We start from the raw sequence: 24,965 nt of genomic DNA on the forward strand, positions 1-24,965 counted from the left end.
CGTCTGGGAGGTGTCAGGCGGTCAGTAAAGCACTGCGGGGGGAGAGGGACTTCCTGCCCTGCAGGGATGGGGCCTGGGCCCCTGAGCTTGTCCCAGCTGCGTGGCCAGCCAGGCCGGTCTCTCCTTCCCTTAGGGACCTGGAGCCCTGGGGTAAGGGCAGCAGGGGCAGGGCCAGGCCCGGGGCTCAGCAGCACGATGGGCTGGCCAACCCCAAGTGCGGTCACAGGAGAGCCACGCCCACTCCTGGCTACCTCCCCAGCACCCTCTGGGGACCCTCCTCATCGCCCTGCACAGCAGCTCCGCAGTCCTGGCGACACTGTCCCAGGACACCGGTCGTCGTCACACAGCCTGAGTAGGACAGAGTCAAGGGTGAGCTTGGCCAGGGCTGGAGACGGCGCCCGCTCAGCTGGCCGCTTCCTGGGGTCTCAGGAATATGTTGGAGGCAGGGGCTGCACACCAACAGCCGTGAGCCCACCTCTGGACGGGTCTGGGGTGTCCACCTCTTGCTCTGGACTGAGGAGGGGGTCACCTCAGCTAGGCTGGGAAGATGTGCCACTGAGGAACACAGGCTTGATTTAGAAACCTTCAGAGCCCCCTGACGCTAAGCTGGGAGGCTCCAATGTGGGAACAGGGTGATGGGGTGTCTGGAGGGAAGAGGGGGCCCTGGCCACAGTCCCAGGCGGAGGGGGGCTGACAAAGAGACACGGAGACTGAGGAACACCCAGAGCCTTTACTGTGCCCCTGGGCACGGGGTGAGTCAGGGTTTCCGCCAACCCCTGGCCCACACCCTCAGCAAGGTCTCTGCCCTGGCCGCTGGTGCCACCCACAGGCAGCCCGCTGGCTCCCTTCCCTGGGGGTGGGGCCCCGGGCCTGCTCCGCCCCTGAAGCCACCCCGGGGGGACAGTGGTGGCCGTCCCTCCAGCTCGGCCAGGGCAGGCAGGCGGCCAGGCGGTCTCCCGGCTCAGACGTCCGCGCCTGGGGCCTCGGGGCTGCTGTCCTTGCTCCGGAAGTGGTCCCTGCTCCGCTTCCTGCTGCTGTGGAAGCCCACCGCCTCCCCTGGCAGGGCGCTGGCCCCAGACCCCGCGAGGGCCTCCCCCTCGGGTGCACCCACCTCCTGCAGGCGCCCCCGGGGTCTGCTCCACTCCTCGGCCTCCGGGCTCCCGGGCCTGGCCAGGTGGGCCAGCTCCACGGGGCCCTCGCCCCCCGCTGCCCCCGGGATCCCGCGGGGGCTCCCACCCGGCTCCCCTGCCTTCCTCGGGACCCTCCTCTTCTCAAGCCGGGCCTCGCCGGTTCGGACCGGTTTGGAGAAGATGAGCCGGCCCTCCCCACAGCTAGAGGGGTCCTGGTTGAAGGAGGGCACGTAGCCGCTGGGGGCGGCCAGGCTCTGGGGGCCCAGGAAGGCCAGGGCGGCGGCCCGGTTGCTCTGTTTGCTGGCCTCAGCCACACCCTCCAGGCTGTACTTGGTCCAGCGCTCGGGGTGGGCCACGTAGTCAGGAACGGGGGGCACCCTCAGGGGAGCGGGATTCTGAGTGGCCCTGCTCGGGCCCCCGGCTGGAGGCCGGCTGGAGAGTGTCAGCGGCTGCCGGAAGCCCCCACTGTCGCCAGGGCCGGCTGGGGCCGCAGAGGGGGGAGCCCGCCTGGCTGCCCGCTCCAGGCCGCCGAAGATGTCGTGGCTGCGCTGGGAGAAGGTGGGGCTCGTGCCTCTCAGGTGGAAGGGCTGCACCGCCGCTGTGGCGAAGCTCCTGGGGGGCGAGGGGGGCTCATCGGGGCCCGAATCCCCCAGGGCCTCCCCGGGCAGCCCCCCGGGAGACAGAGCTTCCACTTCAGCATCGTCGAGCAGGCTGAGGTCGGAGTCCGAGTCGCTGAGGCAGACGGGGTCGGGAGACAGAGCGGCACCCCCGGAGCCAACCGAGTGCTGGCCGTCCCCTGCCTCAGCCATGCGTCCCCCAGCCACGCCACACCTGCACCAAAGCAGCCCAGGGAGTCGGTCACTGGAGACAACCCAAGCTCAGAACAAGTCCCTCCTGCAGACCCACCACCCCGGGGAAGGGTCAGCAGCAAGAGCTGGGTCCAAGGAGGAGCGGCCAGGTCCCCCGCCCCGAAAGCCCTCCTCTTACCTCCCTGGCTGCTGGGCGCCTGTGCTGGACGGCTGGTGGGCCGAGCGCTGGAGAAGGTTCTTGGTCGCAACGGCCCCCGCCAGGCACGGCTCTGCTCAGTGGCTCAGTGGCTGGCTGAGGGCAGGGAGGGAGAGGCAGCCCTCAGACCAGACGGCAGACATGCAGGAGTGGAGCCGCCACCCCGGGAGTGGGCCTGGGTTTACAGAGCCCCTGACACAGCCAGGCCCAGGAGCTGGTCCTTCTGACGTGTCACCTCATTCAATCCTCTCCAGCCAGTCTGACTAAAGCCACTAGGAGGCCTGCTGCAGGGGGGGCGGGGGCTTGAACCCAGGGCCGAGAGCGACCTCTGCTCTGCACTCCTTCTCCCAGCCAAGCACGCTGCGTGGCAGGCAGCGGGTACTCCACAAAGGCCGGGGCGCCTGCCTGCTCCGTGGGGAGGAGGTGTGCTCCTGACCGCTGCGAGATGCCCTGGAGCTCCAGACGAGTCTGCAGACACATCCTTGGCATCTGCGGGTCAAGCGCCCAGGAAGCCGGAGCGGCCTTGCTCCGCAGAGGCCAGCCCCACAGCTCCTGGGGCATTTGTCCTATGCGCCTCCGCACACCCCTCACTTTCCCAGCTGAGCAGAGAAGTGCTGCCAGCACCTGGTTAGTGTTCCAGTGTCACCAGGCACCCTGAAGCTTGTCTCCAGGCTCAGAGGACAGCCCAGTCTCACCCTCCGCACAGACATCCGTCCACCAACTCCCTCTTCCCACCAAGCCTCCCTGGCCCAGGGTGACCCCTTGCTCGTGCACCCACCGAGGACCAGGCCAGGCAGACCTGCAGTGTCTCTGAGTGCCCGGCACCAGGTCAAACACAGGCAAGATCTCCATTCCTCTGGGCCTCGCGTGACTCCCAAAATGAAGGCACAACTCCAGGAAAGGGGACACGAAGTAAACGCCAATGGTGTCTGTTTTAGAGCTGGCAGGACCGGAGCGGGGAAGGAGTTGCCCGTCATACAGTACGTTGCAGGCAAAGCTGGAGTTCAAACCGGACTCCGGCTTCCTAAATTTGCAACCCCGTCCCCTGGAATCGCGGGAACGCCCGTGGTGAGTGGGACACGCCGTGGGGAGACGGGGATCGCGCCCCAAGACAGGGAATGCGGGGCCTGCATCTCTGAGTTCTCTGAGAACTTCCCAAGCTCAGCGCAGGGCAGAACTGAGTACAGGCTGAGGGCCTGGGGGGCTCGGAAGCGGGGTTTTCTCAGGGCCGGAATCCGGGCAGGCCAGGTCCCAGAGAACACTGGCTTCTTTGCCGGTTGTCTCGCTCCCCTGGGAGGCGGACCCTTGACTTTCTCCACTCCACGCGCCCAGGGCCTCGGCCCGTGCCCAACAGGTTCTCCGTGTCGGGGGCTTAAGTTCTGGGGCCAACTCGGGTGGATGGGCCAAGGGTCCGGGCCTCACGAGGGCCTCCCTGCTCGGCGTAGCAGACTGCGGACAGCAGACTCCCGAAGCCCGACAGCCCACCAGCGCCGTCCTCCCCACCACAAACCTACCGGCTCACCGCGGCCTGGCTGCCTCCATCTTGCACCGCGCTCGGCCCTCTGGGAAACTGAGTCCTCTGCCGGCCGAGGGCCGCGGCTTCCGCGCCTGAAGAACTACATTTCCCACAAGTCACTGGGCCGCTACTCCCGAGGCCTATCGGGAGTGTGGCCTCTGCGCATTCGCTGTCTTCCCTCCCGGAAACGGCGCTCTCTCGCGAAGAGACCGGAATTGACTAAGGCCAGGAGGGAGGCTGGGAGGCCGAACTACGACTCCCAGGATGCCCGAGGGCTAACGGCCAGCGCCGCGTTCCCGGGGCCGCAGCGCCGCTTGCCGGAAACCGCGAGGACCGGAAGTGCATCGACGCGTGCGGCGCTGTTCCCGGGCACTTCCGGTCCTGGCCTAGAGCGGCCGGCCACGCCCTCGTGGGTCCCGGGAGCCGGGCAGCGGGGCGTGCCGACCTCCCAACTGCCGGGGCCCGCCGTGGGGCAGCCCTCCTGGGAGAGGCGGCCTTACCTATTCCTGCCGATGGTCGATGGCCTGGCTGGTTATTTCTGCCCGGAAGCGCAGGGCAGATCCCAGTCTCCCCTGGACGGGCCGCACGTACCTCGGCCCGGAGCCCAGGCGGCCGGCGCCCTTTCCCTGCTGGCGCCTCGCCTGCTGGACGGCCAGAGCGCGCTCCCTCGCCCAGGGCTGCAGCCCTGGAATCCAGGGTTCAGGCCATGCTGCGGCCTAGCCCAGGGACCCAGAGAGGAAACAGGGCCCGTTCTGATCATCCCTAACGCCACCCCCATGCAGGGCCTCACCAGGAACGCGGAGTCCAGGCCACAGAAGGCAGCTAGTTCACACCGCAGCTAGCAGGGGTGACACCCAGGCCTCGGCCAGGATGTTCCCAGGGCTTCGCAGCACAGGGAGAAGTAAAAAGGAGCTGGTTCCTTGGGCCATCCAGTTTTCCCAACCCACCAGCACCCCCCTGGACTGTGGAAGGGCAGGCCCGCTGAGGCCCTGTGACCCCCAATGCAGGGCTGGGGTTAGTTTCCAAAATCAGCCCCCCAAGGAGGCCCCAGGGAGCCCTTGATGTATGAATCCCAGCCAGGGACTTGTCTCAAGAGGTCAAGAAGAGGTGGCTGGGCCTCAGTCCACGGTGGTGGGCCAGGTAGGCTCCCCCAGGTAGTGGCTGAGGCCTTGCCCTCCAGCCCCTGCAAGATGTGGGCACCCAGCCCCATGACGGGACGTCTGCAAGCAGCTAGGTCGGAGAAGAGCCCCTCAGACCTTGGGAGGGAGCAGTGTGGCCATCCTCCTGGGCTGGCCCTCAGGAGGGCGGGGAGTCTTGCAGGGGCCCCACATCCTGTACCACATTCTTGGGCCGCCTGCCTGCCCCGCACAGACCCTGCTGGGCAGTGGTGCACAAGGAATGGGGGTGGAGGCTGCTCCAGGTGGCACAAGGCCCAACAAAGGGGCACTCCCTCCGCGGAGTCCTTCTGGGCGCCCCACAGACACCCGCCAACAGGGTCGGCAGCACAGCCTGGGCCCAGCGAGGTCCAAAGAGCTGAGCACCGCCTGCGCCAGGCTCCTCGGGCTGCCCCTGGGTCTCAGACACCATGGGCACAGGAAGGGGCCGGACATCGTGGTAGCATGCCTGATTTTTCCTTCTTTATTGAATGACTTTCAGGATGTAATTACAATCGAAGGTGACGCGTTAGAAAGGAGAGGTGCGTTGAAGGCATAAGGCTGCTCGTGGACGCGGCTCTAGAGACAGGTGGCCGGAAAGGAACAAGGATTAAAAAAGGCTGAGCGTGTGCCACCCGTGGGGACAGGTGGGTAGGAGGGTGCAGCTTGGCCGGACGGCCCTTCGTGGCCCCGAGGAGAGGCCCGGCTGAGCAAGCAGAACCCCCGAGCAGCCCCAAAAGCAGAGGGGGCCCCTGCCCTGCAGTCCCCAAGGCCACTCACGTGCCACCTACAGGTGACATCAGCCCCGAAAGCAACAGGGAACTTCAGGACAAGAACAAAACCTCAAAAGTAAAAAGGCTGATAAGTGTAGCAGTGATACCAGGAGGTTATATACACAGGTGGTGACGGCCCCTTCTCAGAAGTGTCCGGGTCGCTCAGCGGCCCTCCCTGCGGCCTCGGCCTCAGTACACCGAGCTGCTCCGGATGCCACAGCAAAGCACCATGCTCAGGATCATCTCGAAGATCTGGGAGAAGGGCGTGGGGGCGGGCAGGTGGGTCAGCGCCCGGAGACCCGCGGGGGGACCCTGGCAGATGCCCGGCCCGCCCCACTCACCATGATCACAGCCACCACGATGGCGGCGATGCCGATGAGGTACAGCTTCCCCGAGAAGAGCTCGTCGATCTTCCCGTGGCAGTCCTCCTGCGGGGGCGGCCAGACGGCGTTCAGAGGTGCCCGTCCCCAGCCCCCGGCGAGGCCGTGGCCCAGGGTCATTGCAGCAGGAGCACAGAGGGGCACAGCCCTGCCCCCCAGGCCCTCGGCAGAGGCGCGAACAGGGCCTAGTCTCTGCCAGCTTTTACCTCAAACGCGGAAATGGCGAGTGTGCCGTGTGCGCCCTCTTGCACTCAAGAGATTGGGAAGCACCACTGCGACGGGGCTGACCCGGGAGGCCAGGGCGCCTCCATGCCAGGTTCAGAGGGCTCCCCCACCGGGAACCTGGGCCAGAGACTCGCCTCCTCATGGGCCGGCCGGCAGCAAAAATTTGGCCTCGGCCCCCAGGCAGAGCAGCCCCAACTCCAACCACAGCACTGCCCAGTATGGCCATGTCCTTGCCCTTGCCAGCAGAAGCCCCGAGAGGGCCAGCCACCGCCCAGGACCCACCAGGGGTGGCAGCCAAATGGGGGAGCAGGCAGGCCCCGCCCCACCCTGGGAGGCCCCACCCATCACCACACACCTTTAGCAAGTTACTGATGACGTTGCCGCTCGAGGGACACAGGCTGTTCTTGAACACAGAGGTGGTCACTGTGGTCAGCGCGTTGGAGCCACAGCAGTTAAGCTGCAGAGATGGAGGGCGCCCGCCGTCAGCCCTGGACACGTGGCCCGCAGGCTACAGAGGCCCCAGGAGCTGCGCCGGCCAGGCGTGGGGGCGGGGAGCTGGGCGGGTCCCCTCCAGGGGGAGAACGGAGCCCCGGGGGCCCACTCCGCCCCCTCCTCCCACTTAGCTGTGCTGCGCAGAGACCCCTGCACCCCATCTGCCTTGGCTCATCTAGTTCCCACCAGGGACCCCTAGGTCCCTCAGAATCTCCCCAGGTTCCAATGCCCCTCCCGCTCCTGGCTGAGGTCTCACTGAGAGGACAAAACCGCAGGCCCCTGGACGCCCCCCCCGGCCCCCGCCTCTCCCCCGGCCCCCGCCTCTCCCCTGGTCCGCTGGCCCCCCTGGATGCCCCCCCCGGCTCCCGCCTCTCCCCTGGTCCGCTGGCCCCCCTGGATGCCCCCCCGGCTCCCGCCTCTCCCCTGGTCCCCCGGCCCCCCTGGACGCCCCCCCCGGCCCCCGCCTCTCCCCCGGTCCCCCGGCCCCCCTGGACGCCCCCCCCCGGCCCCCGCCTCTCCCCCGGTCCCCCGGCCCCCCTGGACGCCCCCCCCGGCTCCCGCCTCTCCCCTGGTCCGCTGGTCCCCCTGGATGCCCTCCCCGGCCCCCGCCTCTCCCCTGGTCCGCTGGCCCCCCTGGATGCCCCCCCCGGCCCCCGCCTCTCCCCTGGTCCGCCGGCCCCTCTGGACACCCTCCCCGGTCCCCGCCTCTCCCCCAGTCCCCCGGCCCCCCTGGACGCCCCCCCCGGCCCCCGCCTCTCCCCCGGTCCCCCGGCCCCCCTGGACGCCCTCCCCCGGCCCCCGCCTCTCCCCTGGTCCGCTGGCCCCCCTGGATGCCCTCCCCGGCCCCCGCCTCTCCCCTGGTCCGCTGGCCCCCCTGGATGCCCCCCCCGGCCCCCGCCTCTCCCCTGGTCCGCCGGCCCCTCTGGACACCCTCCCCGGTCCCCGCCTCTCCCCCAGTCCCCCGGCCCCCCTGGATGCCCCCCCCGGCCCCCGCCTCTCCCCTGGTCCCCCGGCCCCCCTGGACGCCCCCCCCGGCTCCCGCCTCTCCCCTGGTCCGCTGGCCCCCCTGGATGCCCTCCCCGGCCCCCGCCTCTCCCCTGGTCCGCTGGCCCCCCTGGATGCCCCCCCCGGCCCCCGCCTCTCCCCTGGTCCGCCGGCCCCTCTGGACACCTTCCCCGGTCCCCGCCTCTCCCCCAGTCCCCCGGCCCCTCTGGATGCCCTCCCCGGTCCCCGCCTCTCCCCCAGTCCCCCGGCCCCTCTGGACGCCCTCCCCGGCCCCCATGGACGCCCTCCCCACCTCCCCCCGGCCCCCCCGTACCGTCTCGTGGAAGGTCTTCACCACAGCCTTCGCATTGTTGGCGTCGTCGTCCATTATGGCCTGCTGCAAGGCCTGGTCGTAGAACTGCTTCACGTCCTTGGCGATCTGGGGAGGGAGGCGGTCACAGCACAGCAGGACTGCCCCCCCGAGACGTGCCCTCACCTGGCTCTCCCGGAGGGTATCACTCCCAGGACAGACCTGCCCGCCACTGAGCCCTAGAGAAGGTGACCCTGCCTTCCACTCGGTCGCTATGCTGCCTCTTCCAGAAAGCCCTCTGTGGGCTTCCTACCGGGAAGAGCCCTCCCAAAGCACCCTGCAGTCCGACCCCTCCCCCGCAGCCCGAGCCCCTTCCCCCTCCCCACCAGCAGCCCCCCTGCCCCTCCCCACGGACGCTGCCTCACCTGGTCCTTGTTGACAAAACCCCAGATGCCGGCGGCCACTTCACAGGCGAAGAGGATCACCAGGCAGGTGAAGAACTGAAAAGGGGAGGGGATGGCGGAGAGGGCAGGTCAGAGCTGGCCAGAGAGGGCCCGGGCCTTCCTGAGGCCCCAGTGACCGGCCGGCATGAGCGGGGTGGCCGATGGTATCCACCCACCCAGGACCCGACGGGATGAGAGGCGTGGGGCCGAGAAGCAGAATCTAGGACTCGGCCCGGCAGCGAGATGCCAATGTTCTCATCAACCCCGAGGGACCAGGCTCCACAGGATGGGGTGGGTGTGGGAGGGGAGGACATGGTTGGTTCTGGGCGGGTCGGAAAGGGCAGGGAGGCAAAGCCCACGGGAAGGGTGTCGCCGTGGTGTGCCTGGGCTCGCCCACCGGAGACACAGGCACAGCCTCCTGCAGCCCACGTCTCCCAGACGCCAGGCCCTGGGCAGCACAGCCAGGCCTCCACTTCCCTTCGGTGGGTGACATGCCTAGGGGCACCTGAGGCTGGCTCTGGGACTGGGACTCACTCCCTATTATATCTGTGGCTTTTTTTAAGGAAGAAAGAGAAAACGCAACTTTGGAACTCAGTAGGAACTAGACAAAGAACTAGACGTAACGGCAGTCCACCTCGGAGGGATTTGAGACCCGAATGGGGAAACCGGAGAGCTGGCATTCTGGGGGAGGTCTGCAGGGTCAGACTGGCCAGGGCGGGCACCAGGCTCCACGTCGGGGACTGAAGGCGTTCTGTCTCCACCGGAGCTCCCGGTTCTGCCCCCGGTTCTGCCCCCGGCCGGCCCCGCAGCCCTCACCCTCAGCCTGGCCCCGGCCCAGGGCCTTACCGTCCCCAGCAAGCACTGGGACTCCTGGATGGCTCCGTAGCAGCCCAGGAACCCGACAAACATCATCACAGCACCCACGGCAATGAGGATGTAGATGCCTGCAGGGGAGAGACGGCTGCCCTCAGCGCCCTGACACCCCAAAGAGGCAGGACAGATGCCCCCGGAAGCCCTCCTCCCCGGCTGCGTACACACACCCCACTGCTCAGGCCTCCGGAGGGGCCACGAGGCGCTGACGCCCGCCCTGCTGGGAAGACAGCAGATGCCTGGAGGCTTGGAGAGGAGCTGCAAGGGCTTGGCAGCCCGGCGGGGCCTTGTGGGCCCCTCTCCAGGCCTGTTTCCTCCTCTGTGACGTGGGTGGAGACTGGCGTTGCCGAGGCCAGGACCGAACGGCCCGTGGTGAGTGTTCAGAGAACTCAGTGCGACGCCACAACCCGGACGCTCTCTGGTTCCCGCAGTCTCCGGGATTTGGGGGCATCGTGGAGGACCACCCCCGTCTTGGTGCAGAGGACCCAGCTACTGGCCCGTGGGGCGGGGTGGAGGCGAGCCCAGGGGTCTGGCGACTCCACTTCACTGTGCCCTCTCAGACGGGGGCCGAGTCCGGCTGCTCTGCTCGGAGGAGGGGGCTCTGCCCGGCTTCTGAGGCCCTGACCCCGGGGGCTGGAGCCTGCTGGACGCAGAGGCCTGGCGGCTGGGACAGCTCAAGGATGGTACGCGGGGTCAGTCTGCCCCCCTGGCCTGCCCAGCACCCACTGCTGGTCATGCGGCCCTTCTCTGCGTCCACAGTTCACCCAGGTGGGGCCCGTGCCCCTTGAAACACGGACCACGTCTCTCCAAGGACCTCCCACAACCCTAGTCCTACCAGCAGACCTGGGCCCACCCCCCAGTCACCATGGTTATGCGGCGGGCAGGCAGCCCAAGCCCCCTGCACAGTGCTAGGACAATGGGTCCCAGGGCTCCGGTGCCAAGGGCCTGTCGCCCCTGCCTGGCCAGGCTTTGGAGAAGGAGCCTGGGGGCCAGGACCCACTGCTGGGCTCAGAAAACGCCCGGGGCCTCCCCTCTGGACAGACGGAGCCTCCCGCCAGGCCTGCCCTCGGGGGCTCCTCACTCGGGCACAGCACCCTTGAGCCAGGTGTCCTCTGCTCAGGTCCTGAGACCCCATCCCCACATCACTACCTGAGGTTCAGCGAGATGGCATAGGGCGCCAGGGAGGGGCACCTTGGCGTTCCGGGCTCTGGAGGGTCCTGCGAGAGGCTGGGAGACCCAGAGGCGGTACCTGACCACCCCCCCCAGGCCCAGCCCCAAGCCCCCCACGGTGCCGGGTTTCCACCTAGAGCCCTCGGCCTGGTTCTGGTCAGTGAGGTCCGGGACCCCCCTGGGCCCTGCAGCATTGCCTGGGGTGCTAAGCCAGCCCAGCTCACCCTCCCCCGCTGCCTGGCACTGGACAGACAGCTCTTGTCAGGGCCCACGTCTGCTCCCCCAGCTCCCTGGCAGGCCCAGTCTGCATCAGAGCCAGCAAGAGGCTCCGGAAGGCCGGCCCTGGGTGGGCAGGAACTCTGTGGCCAGAGGGGCTCTGAGAGGCCCCCGCCCATGGGGACAGAGCAGAAGGTCCAGGGCCTGGCACCCAGCCTGCCGGGTGGCCCCGCAGCTAACACTGCTTCCCCAAGGGCAGGATTCTCCAGAGCCAGGAGAAGCCAGGGTCAGGCCCCAGGTGACGTGCGGCCCCCAGTGAGTGGACCGGGGGGACATCTGCTCCAACACCAGCCTTGCCCTCGACGAGCCTCTCCCGTGGGACCCCTTCCCCGCCAGAGCCTGCGCACAGCCCCGCCGCCTCCATTCTCCCGCCAAGGTCCCCCCAGACGTCTGCACGCCGCCCTGGACTGTGTCCCTAACCCAAGCCTGCAGCCCGTCGCCGCTCTTGCCCCATCCTGGCCTGAAGCAGGGGAGCTCTCAGCTCCTCTCCTGCCTCCTGGGCCGGACGCTGGGCTGACAGCAGGAGCTGCCCCAGCCACAAGGCTGGCGGCCCTGGCCCCAGCAATTTGGGAGGGACCCCTTCCCAGACTGCTCGCCCTGGGGCCGGTTCAACTCTGCCACCGGCAGAGCCCACGCCCACTGCACCCAAGGTCCCAGAGAGGGGGACGGAGAGATGGCAGCAGCCCTGCCCACATTGGGACAGAAGGCCCGGCCACAGGCTGGCTCAGACCCCTGCGGCGGCTCTGAGAGGGAAAGGAGAGGCCTGGGAGGAGCCCCGCAGGAGACAAACACCCCTCGAGGGCCCAGAGGACACTCCTGCGTCCTCAGACTCAAGGGCCCAGAGGACACTCCCGCGTCCTCAGACTCGAGGGCCCAGAGGACACTCCCGCGTCCTCAGACTCGAGGGCCCAGAGGACACTCCCGCGTCCTCAGACTCGAGGGCCCAGAGGACTCCCGCGTCCTCAGACTCGAGGGCCCAGAGGACACTCCCGCGTCCTCAGACGTGTGGGCCCTGCTGACTGCCTTGCTTCTGAGGGGGCCTGGTGCGTGTGCGGGGGCCCCGGGTCACGGACCCCTTGTGCCCTCTCGGGAGGCAGACTCACCCTCTGCTCCTGAGACTCAAACCTGTGAGGGGCCCCACAGCGCGGGGGGAGCCCAGGAACCTGCGGAAGAGGGCTCGGGACCCTCCCCGGGACGGCTGGCCCCGGGAGCCCCACCGCCAGAACCCCAGGCTCCGGTCTCCGACCCCCATCCATGGCCCCCGGAACCCAGCCCTCCCAGCTATGGCCCAGAGGGCCACGGGCAGGGAGGGGGCAGGCACCCCCCACGGCCCCGGGGCGGGAGGTGAGTGTGTGGGCCACTCCCACCCGAGGGTCAAGCATGTGACCCAGGGTGGCTGCTGGCCCCTCAGGGCGCCCTGAGCCCTGAAGGTTCCCTGCCCTGCTGCTCGCCTGTGGGAGCGAGAGGGGCCGGCCCAGGAGCCAGTCCTTTAAAGAACAGAAGCATCTCAACAAACACTCCCACAGCTCCACAAGGGCCAGACCCCACCTTCCCTGATGGGGGGAGGGGGCCCAGCAGGAGGCGGGGGGCACCCCTTCTCCCCTCCCGCCCCTCCGTCGCTCCTCCGGCACTCCCACCCCCACCCCGGGGACCGCTGGCCCAAGCCCCCCACCCTCAGCCTGACGGATGCCCCGAAGGGGCCACCACGGGCGCCCAGGAGGCAGACTCTCAGCCTAACATGGCGGCTATAGGTGTGGCTGCAGGGCTGAGGCATGCAGGCCCCGAGTCTCCTTCCCCGGGGGCTCTGGGCTCCAGCCCCACCCTCCCAGGAAGCCTCCCCGAAACACCCACCATATGACACAGGGGAGCGCAGGGGAAGGGGGCAGGCGCGGCCCAGTCTGAGCGCCACGCCACTCCTGGTCCCCCGCTGGAAGGGACCTCTGTGCTGCCCAGCAGCGCCCCTGTGCCGGGCCTGCCGAACACCCCTCTGCCCCCGCCCCACCCAGCTGCTGCTCTCCTGCTCCGCCCCCCCCCAAGGTGATCGGGTGGGGTCCCAAAAAGCCACACACACACACCCCGCCCCCAGTTCCAGCTCTCCCTGGGAGCACCCCCCGCCCAGGCAGGCACTGCACCAACTCCAGAGGGGACCCTCGAGGCCCCCAGGCTGACATAACCCCACCTGCTCTCTGGCTCCGTCTCACCCTCTGGCCGGAAGAGCCCTTCCTGGCTGGCCTCCTCCCTGCCCCAGCAAGAAGCCAGCCCCGCTGAGCTGGCTCAGCCCCTGCTTCCTCCTGGAAGCCCTCCTTGGAAGCCCTCCCTGACAGCCTGTCTGAGGCCTCACTGAGCTTATGATCACACACCCCAGTGGCCCGTTCCTGCCGGCCCCCAGCCCAGAGCTAGCCGGGGTCCTCAGCCCGTCCTCTGCCACTTACCTACGTAGAAGGTGTTGGGTGCAGGCCTGTCTCCGAGCTCCAGGTAGAGGAGGTTGGTGGTCTGAGGGTCATGGCGAAGCCACAGGGCCACGCCTAGGATCACACCTCCAGCCAGCTGCGGAAAGAGCAGGGCATGGTGTCACTCGTGGCCCAGAGCCCAGCAGTGGTGAGCGTGAATCCACCACACTACACACACACAGAGGAGGGTGCCGAACCCTCCTGTCCGCTGGGTCTGCGTGAAGGGCTTCCCTCCAGGCAGGACTCACTAGCCCCGGGGTCTGGGCTGCTGCTGGCTCCAAATGTCTGATTTGCTGCCTTGGTTGTCAAGATGCCCCGGGGGACCTGGGCATGGGGGACCGTGTGGCTGGTCCCCAACCCTCCCGCCAGCACCACTGGAGTGAGACTCCCAGACAGGTTACCAGATAAGATGGACACCTGGTTAATCTGCATTCAGACAGACAACAAGTACTTCTCTGAGGAGGGGGTGGGCACTCGATGCCCCGGGGGCCCTGGTGTGGATGGCAGAGGCTGCTGGGGCCGGTGGCAGCCGGGAAGCCACAGGGCCGGGGCTTTGTGGGTAACTCCCTGCCATCACGGAGATGGCAAACTGCCGGGAGAGCAAGGGAGCCCGCGGTGCCCGCCAGAGAGACCGCAGGGCAGAGGCTGCGCTGAGCGGCGGCAGGAGAGGGGGCTCCGCTCAGAGCCTGGCACGGGGGCCGCGGGCTTCCGGCTGACTCTTGCCCCTGCGAGCACGGTGGCTCAGGGCTAGGTGGGGTCTGTCCTTGAGGGTGAGCCCAGACCGGGCCCAGCAGGCCCACGCCTGAGCATCTGACCCAGCCAGGCAAGCTGGCCCCCGCACCCCAGCCTCCTCCCTGGGCTGCTCCCCGAGGCAGTAACTGTCCCCGGAGCTACAAGCACCCGCTCCGACACAGACTGTCAGCTACGTGTCCAATGAGGAAGAGAAACCGAAAAGCGGACCCCAAGAAGACCACCTGGCTGGCCCAGTGCCTGTCCCCAAGGCCCTGGCCAGGGAGCGCGGCCCCGAGACAGGCTCAGCAGAGCGTGAGACTCGAAGCCCCAGCACCAGGGGCTGCCCCACGGAAAGCCCCAAGCATCTCCAGGGATCTCCAGGGATCTCCAGGCAGGTGACGCTAGGGCGCTGATGGGGGACGGGGAGGCCAGGAGCCCCGCGGCCCCAGCCCAGGCCCTCCTACGCTGGGCTCCGTGGACGATGAGGCTGGTGGGGACGGCTGGGGACCGCTGGCGCCTGGCAGCAGCCGGGCTGACCCCGAAGGTGGTGCTGTCGACACCGCCCCTCCGAGGGCGGGACGGCACCCTCTCTGACCCCCTCTTCCAAACGTTCAACTAGGGACTCCACGCCCCACACCCAGGGCAACACACTTGCTTTCCCCCTTCCCAGAGCACATGCAGCGGGGCCGACAGGGTCCCTCCGGGGCCCCCGGGCCCCCCCTGCACACCACTGGAAGGGCAGTGCCGAACTCCCCGCGTCCCGTGGCTGCTTCTGGTGTCTGTCTTCTGGTGTCTGTCACACCCACAAGCGGGTGGGAGGCCCGGGGAAGGGGCAGGGGGAGGGGGAGGATGGGGATGGGGGGAGGGCGGGGACAGGGGAGGGGGAGGGCGGGGATAGGGCAGGTAGGCTCCAGAGGGAGTCCCGCTCCTCTGGCTGCCCTCTGCAGCTCCTGGGCAGGCGTCTGCAGCTCCTGGGCAGGCGGGCAGCGGTGGTGAGGCTGAGGGTTGCCGCGGTAACTCTGGCTAGAAACCGCCACTTATTCTGTTTTGAAACTGTGGTCCAGAGACCGCTTTGTGAGACGTTCCAGGACGGAGCGGGTGGGGCAGGGGGAGCCCTGTCCTGGGCCTCCTTTGCAGTCACAGAGGCCTGGCCCCAAGCCCTGACTCAGCCTCAGTAGCCCTGTCGGTAAGGAGAGCTGAGCGTGGAGTGCACCTCCCGCCCCCCTGGCTGGGCTGGGACCACTCCCATCTTCCCCATGCAGCCCCTCACCCCAGAAGCCAAGGGGACAAGCCCATCTAGGGCACTTGGTCCTAACAAATGCTGTGAGGGTAATGCTTATCCCAGCACCCAGATGCTAACCGTGGGGTGGCAGGCAAAGTCCCCATCTCTCCTGTCTCGGGAAGGGCTTTCCACTGCAGACCCCAGGATGTGCGGGGGGCAGGGGCAGAGGGGGGACAGCAGCCTCCAGACTCCCCTGTGGCTCCAGCCCACCTCCTGAAGGGTGAACAGGGAAGGCAGTCCCGCCTCCAAGCAGGGGAGAGCCTGGCGCTTAAGTGTACCCTCCTCAGCTGGTCCTCAGTCATTCCAGGCCCCGCACAGACCCGCTGGGGTGGGCCTGGATGAAGGCAATGGTGGCAGTGGCCACCCCCAGTTTCGGGGGCTGGGATGGGCATTCACCTAAGGTCACCTACAGAGGAAGGGGAAAGGCAGCACTGCGAATCCCCCCCGAATCCCCCCACCCAGGCCATGAGAAAAGGCAGAGGGTGGGGTGGACCCGTGCCTCTGCAGGGAGGGGGTGCCCAGGGCAGGGCAGGGGTCCCAGAAGCGGCAGATGTCTGAAAGAAGCCTGCTCTTCAAAAGAGAACCCACGGACTGGGGCTTGCAAATGGCTAACAAAGGACCCGTATCCAAAATCTATAAAGAACTTGCAATACTCTAATGACAAGAAAACAAACAACCGATTTTTAAAAAACGGGCAAAAGAAAAAAAAATTGGACACTTCGCCAAAGAAGACATGTGCACAGCAAATAAACGCATGGAAAGACGCAGAGTCATTGGTCGCAGGGAGATGCAAATTAAACCACAGTGAGACACCCCCAAGCACCTATGGGATGGGCTGAAGTGAGGAGACCCCCAGGCGAGGGTGGGGAGCAGCGGGGACACAGGACGAGGACCCCACCTCCCCTCCACCCGCCACGCGCCCAGCCCCTGCACCCCCAGTACTGCCCCAGGGGGTGGAAGCTCGTGCCCACACAAACGTGCTAGCAGCTTTCCTGGTAACAGCCTCAAACCGGGGACAACCCAGTGCCCTTCAAGCGGTGAGTGGGTGGATGCCCACCAGCAGGGGAAGGGAAGAAACTCCTGGAACTCCTGACACAACCACCAGGGTGAATCTCCAGATACCCCCGCCGTCCCAGACCAAGAGGAAAACCACCACCTTCCGATTCCGTCCACATAAAAAGTACAGGAAATGCCGATCACGGGCACAGACGACAGGCCGGCGGGTGGCCTGGGATGGGGAGGAGGGATCCCAAGGCCCCGGGGACACCTCTGTGGGTGACGGATACATTCACTCTCCTGGTGGACCACCCTCTAGGTCTCACAGGTGCCTCCTGACGTCAAAACCTACCAAGTTGTACATTTTAAACGTGCAGTTGATGCTATGTCAAACAAAGCTGTTTAAAAAACCCCACACACCCCAATCCCCGTCCACTGAACTTCTAAGCAGCAAAGCCTTTAGGGGTAAATGTTTCTTCTGGTCCCAAAGGATCCAGCCTGCTGTCTTCATGCCAACCGTCCGCCAAGGTGAGGACCCCCAGGCTTCCAGCTGCCAACAGCAAGCATTTGGAAACGCTGAAGTCTTGTCCACAAGACTGAGGTTTTAGGGTCAAAAAAGGGACTGGATAAACGAAGGAACACTTATGCCCGCTGTAAAACGGAGTCCAGACAATGGAAAGCACTTAGTCCTCACACTCGGTGGGAATCAGAATGTGGCAGCCAAGGGCCCTCAGAGCCTCTGGCTACTGGGTCATCTCAGGACCGTCTCGGCACCTTTGTGCCTCCAATATCCTTGTGTGTATGACGAGGAACTAAAAGTACACAAGCTGAAAAGATGTGGCACATATATACAATGGAATATTACTCAGCCATAAAAGGGAACGAAATTGGGTCATTTGCAGAGACGTGGATGGATCTAGAGACTGTCATACAGAGTGAAGTAAGTCCAAAAAAAAAAACAAATATCGTATAATAACACATATATGTGGAACCTAGAAAAATGGTACAGATGAAAGGGTTTGCAAGGCAGAAATAGAGACACAGACGTAGAGAACAAACGTATGGACACCAAGGGGGGAAAGCGGCAGGGGGTGGGGGAATGAATTTGGAGATTGGGATTGACATGTATACGCTGATGTGTATAAAACAGATAACTAATAAGAACCTGCTGTATAAAAAATAAAATTCAAAAAATAAAAATAAAATAAAAGTACACAAGCTGACCTACGCAGGGCGCTCAGATGATGCCACTGTGCACAGCGTTCGACAGCGCGGTGGTCACCGTGAGACCCTCAGCAGTTTCCAGGCAGGCTGCTCAGTGGCAGAGTCTGACACATCTCCACTCTCCCCCTCCCCCTCTCCTGCTAGCTGGCCTGGCGGAAGTGCCGCTGCCACCTGCTCCTGCATCCTGAGATGCTCCCGCGTCCTGAGATGCTCCTGCGTCCTGAGATGCTCCTGCTTGGGTGGGTCTGGCGAGCGGCTCAGGAAGGAGCCCCTAACCTGTTGGGATTACTGAAGGGTTCCACACCAGGGGACGGCACGGACTGTCTGTAATCCTATGAAAGATGCAGTTTCTGTTTCTTTCTTCCTCCTTTCTGAGAATTAATAAATAATAGCGTCAACTAAAAGGGGGGGGAAGGGGGCTGCCAAGTACACTGGGTTCCTGCCCGGCCTGTCTGCATTTCCAAGAAGCAGCTGAAAGGGCGTAGGAGTGGGTGCTGCCCGGGCAGGCCTGGGGCAACCTTCCCCCCGCCTGTCCCCCGCCCCGGCTCCTGCCAGGCCCTGGGTGGGAGCTGAGCTGGGATCTGTCTTCCATCCCTCCCCACCCACACGTGCTGGCCCAGTGGTCACCCCAAGTCCTGCCCACGTATTCCAGGAGTGACAGGGACACCCACGCATCAACGTGCTCCCTTACTTAGCAGCTCTGATGCTCTCAGAGACAGATGATAGAAGGGGCAGCTCCGTCGTGACCCGGGAAGGGCCTTGGCTCTGAGCCGCTCTGCTCCCTAACCCGCCAGCGCAAGGGGAGCACACTCTTGCTGGGAAGGTGTGCCACGAGGTGCCCATGCAGCTCGGCAACCAGGAGGTCCTGGGGGCCTGGAGACCCTCCCCAGGAGGGCAGTGAAGGCCACAGGCAGGAAACGCCCTTGCAGACACCGGGATAAGTCAGAGGAAAGAGGTGCAGCAAAGACCCTTTGAGGATGGGATGTGGAGGGTCAGTGGGGGCAAAGGGCACCACCCTTGGGCTGGGCAGGGACCTGGGTCCCTGGAGGCTGACCCTCCATCTCCACCCACCATGAGAACAGGGTGATGTGGGGCCCGACTCAGCCTTCCCGGGGGGGTGGGCAGCGACCCTACAGCCCTGTTGTGCCCTCCGGGAACACAGCCACCCAGCTCAAGGCGGGAAGGAAGTACAGAGAGAGGAGCAGGGACCCTCGCCTCAGCCAGGAAGCGGAAACTACCCTCCAGGCCCCTCGACATCAGGAAGCCGCCTGGACTGGCCTCTAAGAATAGCCACGGGGGCGGAAGAGGACACTGGCCCTCCTGGGCCCTGCCAGCTGCGGGGTGCAGGAGCCCCTTGTCGCCAGGAGGGGAGTGCAGGCCCCCGAGGACACCCTGCCACCTCTCTGGGCACAGCGGAGTGCGCCTTGGGAACCCGCAGGGCCCGCCTGCTTCCTGGGCCTGTCCCCGAGCCTACCTACCACCCACCGCAGGCGGGGAGGCCGGGAAGCGGCCTGCTCCCCGGCCCTACACCCACCCCACTGGCTGAAAGGGCCCCTCCTGTGGGATGTCCCTGTGTCCCCTCAGCCCCTGCAGCGAGGGGCATGTGGACACAGACGTCCCAGCCACCTGCCAGCAAAGGGCACTCGAGGGGCTGCAGCGGGGCGTACACATCAGACAAGGAGGGTCTGGGTAGGCTGGGGAAACACTGGGCGGAAGACAGGAGGTGGGTGGGCCCAGGCAGGGGCCAGAGGTGAGTGGAGGGGCCCCGGGGCAGGCCGGGTTCTCTGGCCGCCACGTGCTCCCCGCACAACCCCAGGCACAGCCCCCCACCCTTAGCGATGCCCTGGCCCCTGCCTGGAGCTGTGCAGGCCACAAACCACAGTGGTTGAAGGACCGGCCCTGGTTTCCAGTCTGCCTCCACCACTTCCTCGTGTGGGCACTCGGGACCTCGGTCTCCTTATCGCTCCAGTGGGCCAGCTGGAGGCAAAGGGCATGGCTCCAGCCCAGTGCCCGCCTGGCACAGGGGAGCGGGACTTCGTGTGCATCCGAGCCGTTATCTCGGGGACAGAGGGGAAGACTGTCCGTCCAGCAGGCGGGTGGCCGAGCCCCTGGGATGGGGAGCAGAGAGGGCCTGGCCCGTGTGAGACGAGACTCCCCGTGAGCTCCGGGGGCGGGCAGGACTGCACAGGGTGCTTCCCAAACCCGCCGAGCACCCCCGAGACCAATGCCATCAAGCTCTGGGGCTCAGGCCTCCCAGCACCTGGGGCTGGAGACCAGGAAGGCGGGCGGCCCGAGGCCCTCCCTTCTGCTCCCCTGCAGCCCCGGGGTCACGGCCTGACCTCCACATCCCCGCCAGGAGCCGGCTGCTGGGTACCAGACTAAACGCCCAGCTGCAGGTGACGTGACAGCTAAGGCGGGTTACAGGGCGCCGTTAGACATTCCCCGAGGGAGAGTTATGACCCAGGCCGGCCTGCGTGTGGGAGCTGGAACAGAAGACTCCCGTGTGACGGCACGGGATGCCAGGGGGCCGCCCAGCCCCCCACTCCGCATGGTCCCAGCTTCCCGTCCTTCACCTCCTCCACAATCATCCTGTTACCCCAGTAATTGCGGGCAGGGGCAGCACTAACCTTCCAAAGTTAGAAGGGGCATGGCTTCAAAGAAGGGGGCAAGGGGGCTGCCCGCTCCCCAGGCCTCTGTGGCGTCCGGACCCCCATGACCGGGCTCTCGACCACCCTGCCCTCAGCGCCCTCCCTCACCACGCACCGAGCGCCAGCGCTAAGGTGCCTCCCTGCCCGCCGAGCCCCGCAGCCCTCGAGCCCAGGGAGGGCGGCTACGCACCAACAGGCACCCCTGCGACCACGCGCTGCTGGCCGGCCAGCGAAGGGAGACCTACTGCCAGCTGATCGGCCACCCCTGGGGCCAGGACCCCTGCCCGCCTGTGGGGATTCCCCCAGCACCTGGGGGCCCACCTAGAGCCCCAGGTGGTCTTGCGTGAAGCAGTACTTAGGCCGGTACAAAGTGTGGGGGCGGGGGAGGGGCACCGAAGTCCAGAGGCGGGTCACACCACACCTGCCGGACACCTGGAAAGGGCCGATTTGACGTGAGCTTGGTGCTCCACGCAGCGTGAGGAGTCCCGGCACGGGGCCGTGCTGCCTCCAAGGCGAAACCCCCAGCCCTGGCTGCGGGCCCGGCCTGCGTCTCGGGGGGCGGGCAGAGCCAGGGTCCTCACATTTCTCCCCCACCCCTACCTGGGGCCCTCTCCAAAACGCTGCACAAGTGCAAAGGTGACGTCTGCCCCTCCCACGGGTGTCCGGACTCTACACCTTATTGATTTTCATGGCTCTTCCCTGTCATGGGATTTCAGGCGCTGAAGTGAAGGCGGGGGGTGGGGGGGGTAGATTATATGCGAGGGGGGCGCTTTGGGGGGCCCATCTCCCTGTCTGGACTTGGAAGCAGTATGAGTTAGGGATTGGGGTGAACTCAATTTCTGGAGGCACACTGAGCTGGGGGTGGGGGTGGGGGAGGGAACCCCACAGGGTGGGCACCGCATGGGCACTGGAGCCGAGCCGGCCAGGGTCCCAGGCTCCCCGCCTCTGGCTCCAGCTCTGCACCCCGTAATGCCCAGACACTCTCCCTGGGGCCAGCCCGTCCTGTGCACCGACCACAGATTTCCTCTTCTCAGCAGGCCCTGGCCCAACGGCCGTTTCCCCAGAGCGTGGCAGCCAGATGCCCGGGGGCACCAGGGGAGCTCACCTGCCCTCCCACTGAAACCAGGAACAGGAAATCCCTGCCCCCAGCCAGAGCCCGCCTGGGTCACATCCCCTCTCCGAGAAGGAAGGCGACAGCACCACTAAGTGACAGGCAGCCATGTGCTGTCCGGAAGCAAGAATTTAAAGCCAGTTAGCAGGGCTTCCCATCAGCCCCACTCCCAGCCAGGTCTGGCCGAACGGCCCCCGCTACCTCTGGAAGGAAGCCCTGACTGCATCCGGCTGGAGGAGTCGCCAGTCCCAGGGGGGGCCACTGCTGCTGCCCCTGCAGAGGAGAGGCTGCGATCACACCCATTTCACAGATGAGGCGAGCAGGGCTCACACGGGGCGTGCGCCCGCCCCAGGTCGCCCCAGGTCGCCCACTCGAGCAGGGAAGCAGGGGCAGGCGCCTCTGCTCATCCTGAGCTGCTCCGGCAGCAGGGCCGAGCCCCAGTCACCTCGCCAGGAAGCTCCCGGGCCCACCCCACCCGCGGGAATTCCATGCCCTTGGGGGAGCATCTGCACAGTCTCCCCAGCTCGGGCTGGGCCGCTGCTCTTCCTGCCATGTCCCCACCTCACACCTCCGGGCCCGCCTGGCCAGGGGCCCCCAAAGCAGGCTGGGGTCAGGCGTGCTGAGTGCACACAGCCTGGGCCCCGGGGTCTGGCGCCGAGAGGTGGGACAGCAAGTGTGTGTGCTGGTGTGTGTGGGCGTGCACGGTGACCGGCTCCTTCTCAAACAGCATGCCAGCCTGCCTCTGACGCTGCCGCCCACGGGGGAAGGCTTTACTCTCTGAAATGAAACTTTAAAAAGTGCCCAGATCCAGGGACTGGTTCCTGCCCAGATCCTGGTGGCGCAGTGGTTGAGAATCCGCCTGCCAATGCAGGGGACACGGGTTCGAGCCCTGGTCCGGGAAGATCCCACGTGCTACGGAGCAACTAAGCCCGTGCGCCACAACTACTGAGCCTGCGCTCTAGAGCCCGTGAGCCACACTACTGAGCCCGCGAGCCACAACTACTGAAGCCTGCAAGCCTAGAGCCCGTGCTTCACGACAAGAGAAGCCACTGCAATGAGAAGCCCGTGCACCGCAACCAGAGAAAGCCCGCGCACGGCAATGAAGACCCAACACAGCCAAAAAAAATAAAAAAATAAGTCCAGATCCAAATCCAGACCCCTGTCCTCAACCTCCTGACCCAGCTCCCACCCCCAGCGCCCCCTTACTGCACTGTGGCCAGGTGCACGGTGAGTGGGTGGGGCTGCGCACCAGGAGCCCTCCCTCACCCACTGGATCCTGCGGGGGCCTCCCAGGCGTCACTGCCTACACTGGCCAAGGAATGCGGTCTTCCCTACCAGCCACCATGCCCAACACCCATTTCCTGAACTAATCCGACAACAACCCCAGGGGAAGGACCCCCCGCTTCAGCAGGGAGGAAGCCCAGGAGCAGAGCAGCAGGGTGGAGACTCCACTGAGGTCCAAACCCCGGCACCATGCTCTCGGCCAAGCGATGCGGGGGAGGGGACGCACAGAGAGGCCCCCCCCGCCCCCCCCAGCCTGACTCAGCGTGGCATCCCACCACAGGGGGCAGCCCAGCGTGGGTGCGTGGGGCCTTGCTGCCCCTGGGAGCAAATGCTCCTCTGGCCTGCTGGGCATGCCCAGGGAGGGAGGGAAGGGGAGAGGCCTCAGAAACAATTCCTTAAGCCCGAACACAAAGTGGCCCAGGGTGGGGGTGGGGATGTGTCAGGCCTCCACCCCTGCTGCCTGGGAAATGACCAGAGGTACCCAGGCTGAGCTGGGGGTGGGGTGGGGGAGCCTGCCCTGGAGACCTCTCACGCTGTGCAGGTGGGAGGGACTCACCTCGCCCCTACGCTCAGTCCAAAGGCAAGAATCCACTCCTGCTAAGTCCCCTTCCTCTGCCCCCCTCCCCCTCCCACCAGGGCTCTCCCAGGCTCTGCAGGTACAGACAGGCTCAGGGGCTGGCAGAGGGGTGTCCCGGTGACACCCCTTGCCAAGACCACCCCTTCAGCAAAGGCTGCCCGGCCCACCCTGGCCCATCCTGACGGCCTAACCACTCCCACCCCCAGGGCAGAGGCTGCTGGCTACAGGACCCCCACCAGTGCCCCTGCAGGGAGAATGTGACACCTCCACTCCGTGTCCAGTCCCTGCACTCCCCACCCCAAATACCTCAGGGCCCCGAGGTCCACCCTGGGACCCTTGGCCGTCCAGATGGCAAACAGATGTCCCCAGGCCCACATACTTTTCCAGGAGACATTTTAAAAGTTTACCCTCCCGGTGTCAACTTAAGAAAGCACCCACCCGACGTTGTCCTGGTCCCGTGACAAGGGGTGAGCAGCCTGGGGTGGCAGAGAAGCAAGAAGGGGCCAGGAGGGGCCTGAGTCACTCTGCCCAGGGGACCGCAGGGGACGCAGGGGACGCAGGACACAGCTGTGAGAGGGGCTCCCGACAACCATTCCTGGTCCCTCCGAGCCAGGAGATCTCCACCCCCTAATTCCAACACTGACAGGAAATGGAAACAAAAGCCACAGCTTCATCAGTCACAGGCCAGCAGTGAAGACTGAGGAGGAAACACAACTCAGGCCAGCAGCCCACAGACCCCAGGAGACCCTCCCGCACCCTGAGACGTCCAACCCGCGGGCTCCTCTTTCCAAAGCGGCCTCCCAAGCCCAGACCTGGACATCCACCCAGCCCCGGCACCCCTGGGGTTCGGAAGCCCCAGGTCTCCAGGCTCCCTGCGTGTGCCAACTCAGAACACCCGTCCAGCCCCTTGCCCCTCACAGCCTCCACGGCGCCCCAGGGGGAGGACGGGCTGGAAGGTCAGGCTGGGTGAGGAGGGGAGGAAGATGGGGCTCCACAAGCTGGGGGCACCAGGGGGGAGGCACCCCAGCACGCGGGCCACCCGGGGCCCAGGGCGCTTCCTCTCTGCGCTTCGCCCCGGCCCGGACCCCCATACGACCCTCAGGGTGGCGACAGCAGGCAGGAGGGTGAACTGGACTGGGCCCAGGATGGGGTGGACGGTCCCCAAGACTCTGGCAGAGTGTGCGCACCCCGCCCCCCGCCCCCGCCACCGCACTGGGCCGCCCATCTAGGGGCGGTGGCTCGATGAGCTCATGGGGGCGGGGCGTCTGGAGCCCCGCCCTCGAGCCCCTCAGTCCCCGCGAAGCAGGGTGGTCCCAGAAACAGCGGCCAGGAGGGCTGAAGCAGTGGCCGGGTACTGGGTTCGGAGCGCGCACCCACCGCACCACCACCATCACCAACCGGGAACAGATCCCAGGTTCCCAAACGGCCCGGCCCGGCCGCGGGGCTCTGGGGTCCCGACGCGCAGAGGCCCGAAACCCGTCTTGGAGGCCCCCGCCCCACCCTCGAGGTGCACGGCGGCCCCAGACGAGCCCCACCGCTGCGACCCACCGGCCTAGGACCCCCCACCACGCGCTCGGCGCACACAGGTGGCCCTGCAACTTGGCGGCCCGGTTGCGCCTCCTTGTCAGGGTCTAGCGGGGCGCGGCCTGCCAGGCTCGGGGAGCGCCCTCCCACCCGCGGCTCCGGGCTCACCCAGAAGACGAAATTGAAGACGAAGAGCAGGTACTTGATGCACTTGGTGCAGCCCTCCACCCCCATGGCGGCGCGGGCGGCGGGCGGCCTGCGGGTCGCGGGCCGGTCCTGGGCGGCGGGCGCGGGGCCTGGGCGCCTGATCGGCAGCCGGTGGCCTGGCGGGCGGCTGGGACGCGCGGACTGGGGGCAAGAAGGGCGCTGGAGGCCGGGCCGAGAAGCACGCCTATGTCCTTGCCACCGT

General features: G+C 66.5%; 2 protein-coding genes across 4 annotated transcripts; both read right to left on the bottom strand.

The window, feature by feature from the left end:
* Window positions 1-715: 715 nt before the first annotated feature.
* On the bottom strand, window positions 716-3,719 carry TSSC4 (tumor suppressing subtransferable candidate 4). Of its 3 annotated transcripts, none has more exons than XM_082844654.1 (4): window positions 3,650-3,694; window positions 2,935-3,075; window positions 2,118-2,231; window positions 716-1,961 (listed from the first exon to the last, which is right to left on the bottom strand). In XM_082844654.1, the coding sequence occupies exon 4, from the start codon at window positions 1,937-1,939 to the stop codon at window positions 962-964; it is 978 nt and encodes a 325-aa protein (XP_082700780.1). In that variant the 5' UTR covers window positions 1,940-1,961; window positions 2,118-2,231; window positions 2,935-3,075; window positions 3,650-3,694; the 3' UTR covers window positions 716-961. The 3 variants fall into 3 exon arrangements, with proteins under 3 accessions (XP_082700780.1, XP_082700778.1, XP_082700779.1); XM_082844652.1 differs by having other exon boundaries at window positions 2,914-3,075; XM_082844653.1 differs by lacking the exon at window positions 2,935-3,075 and having other exon boundaries at window positions 3,650-3,719.
* Window positions 3,720-5,272: 1,553 nt separating this feature from the next.
* On the bottom strand, window positions 5,273-24,965 carry CD81 (CD81 molecule). Its single transcript, XM_082844254.1, has 8 exons — window positions 24,725-24,965; window positions 13,161-13,275; window positions 9,259-9,356; window positions 8,395-8,469; window positions 7,994-8,098; window positions 6,539-6,640; window positions 5,920-6,006; window positions 5,273-5,830 (listed from the first exon to the last, which is right to left on the bottom strand). Exons 1-8 carry the CDS (start codon window positions 24,788-24,790, stop codon window positions 5,768-5,770), a joined length of 711 nt encoding a protein of 236 aa, XP_082700380.1. The 5' UTR covers window positions 24,791-24,965; the 3' UTR covers window positions 5,273-5,767.

Source organism: Leucopleurus acutus (assembly GCF_964270905.1).
Source record: "Leucopleurus acutus genome assembly, chromosome: 8".
Lineage (NCBI taxonomy): Eukaryota > Metazoa > Chordata > Mammalia > Artiodactyla > Delphinidae > Leucopleurus > Leucopleurus acutus.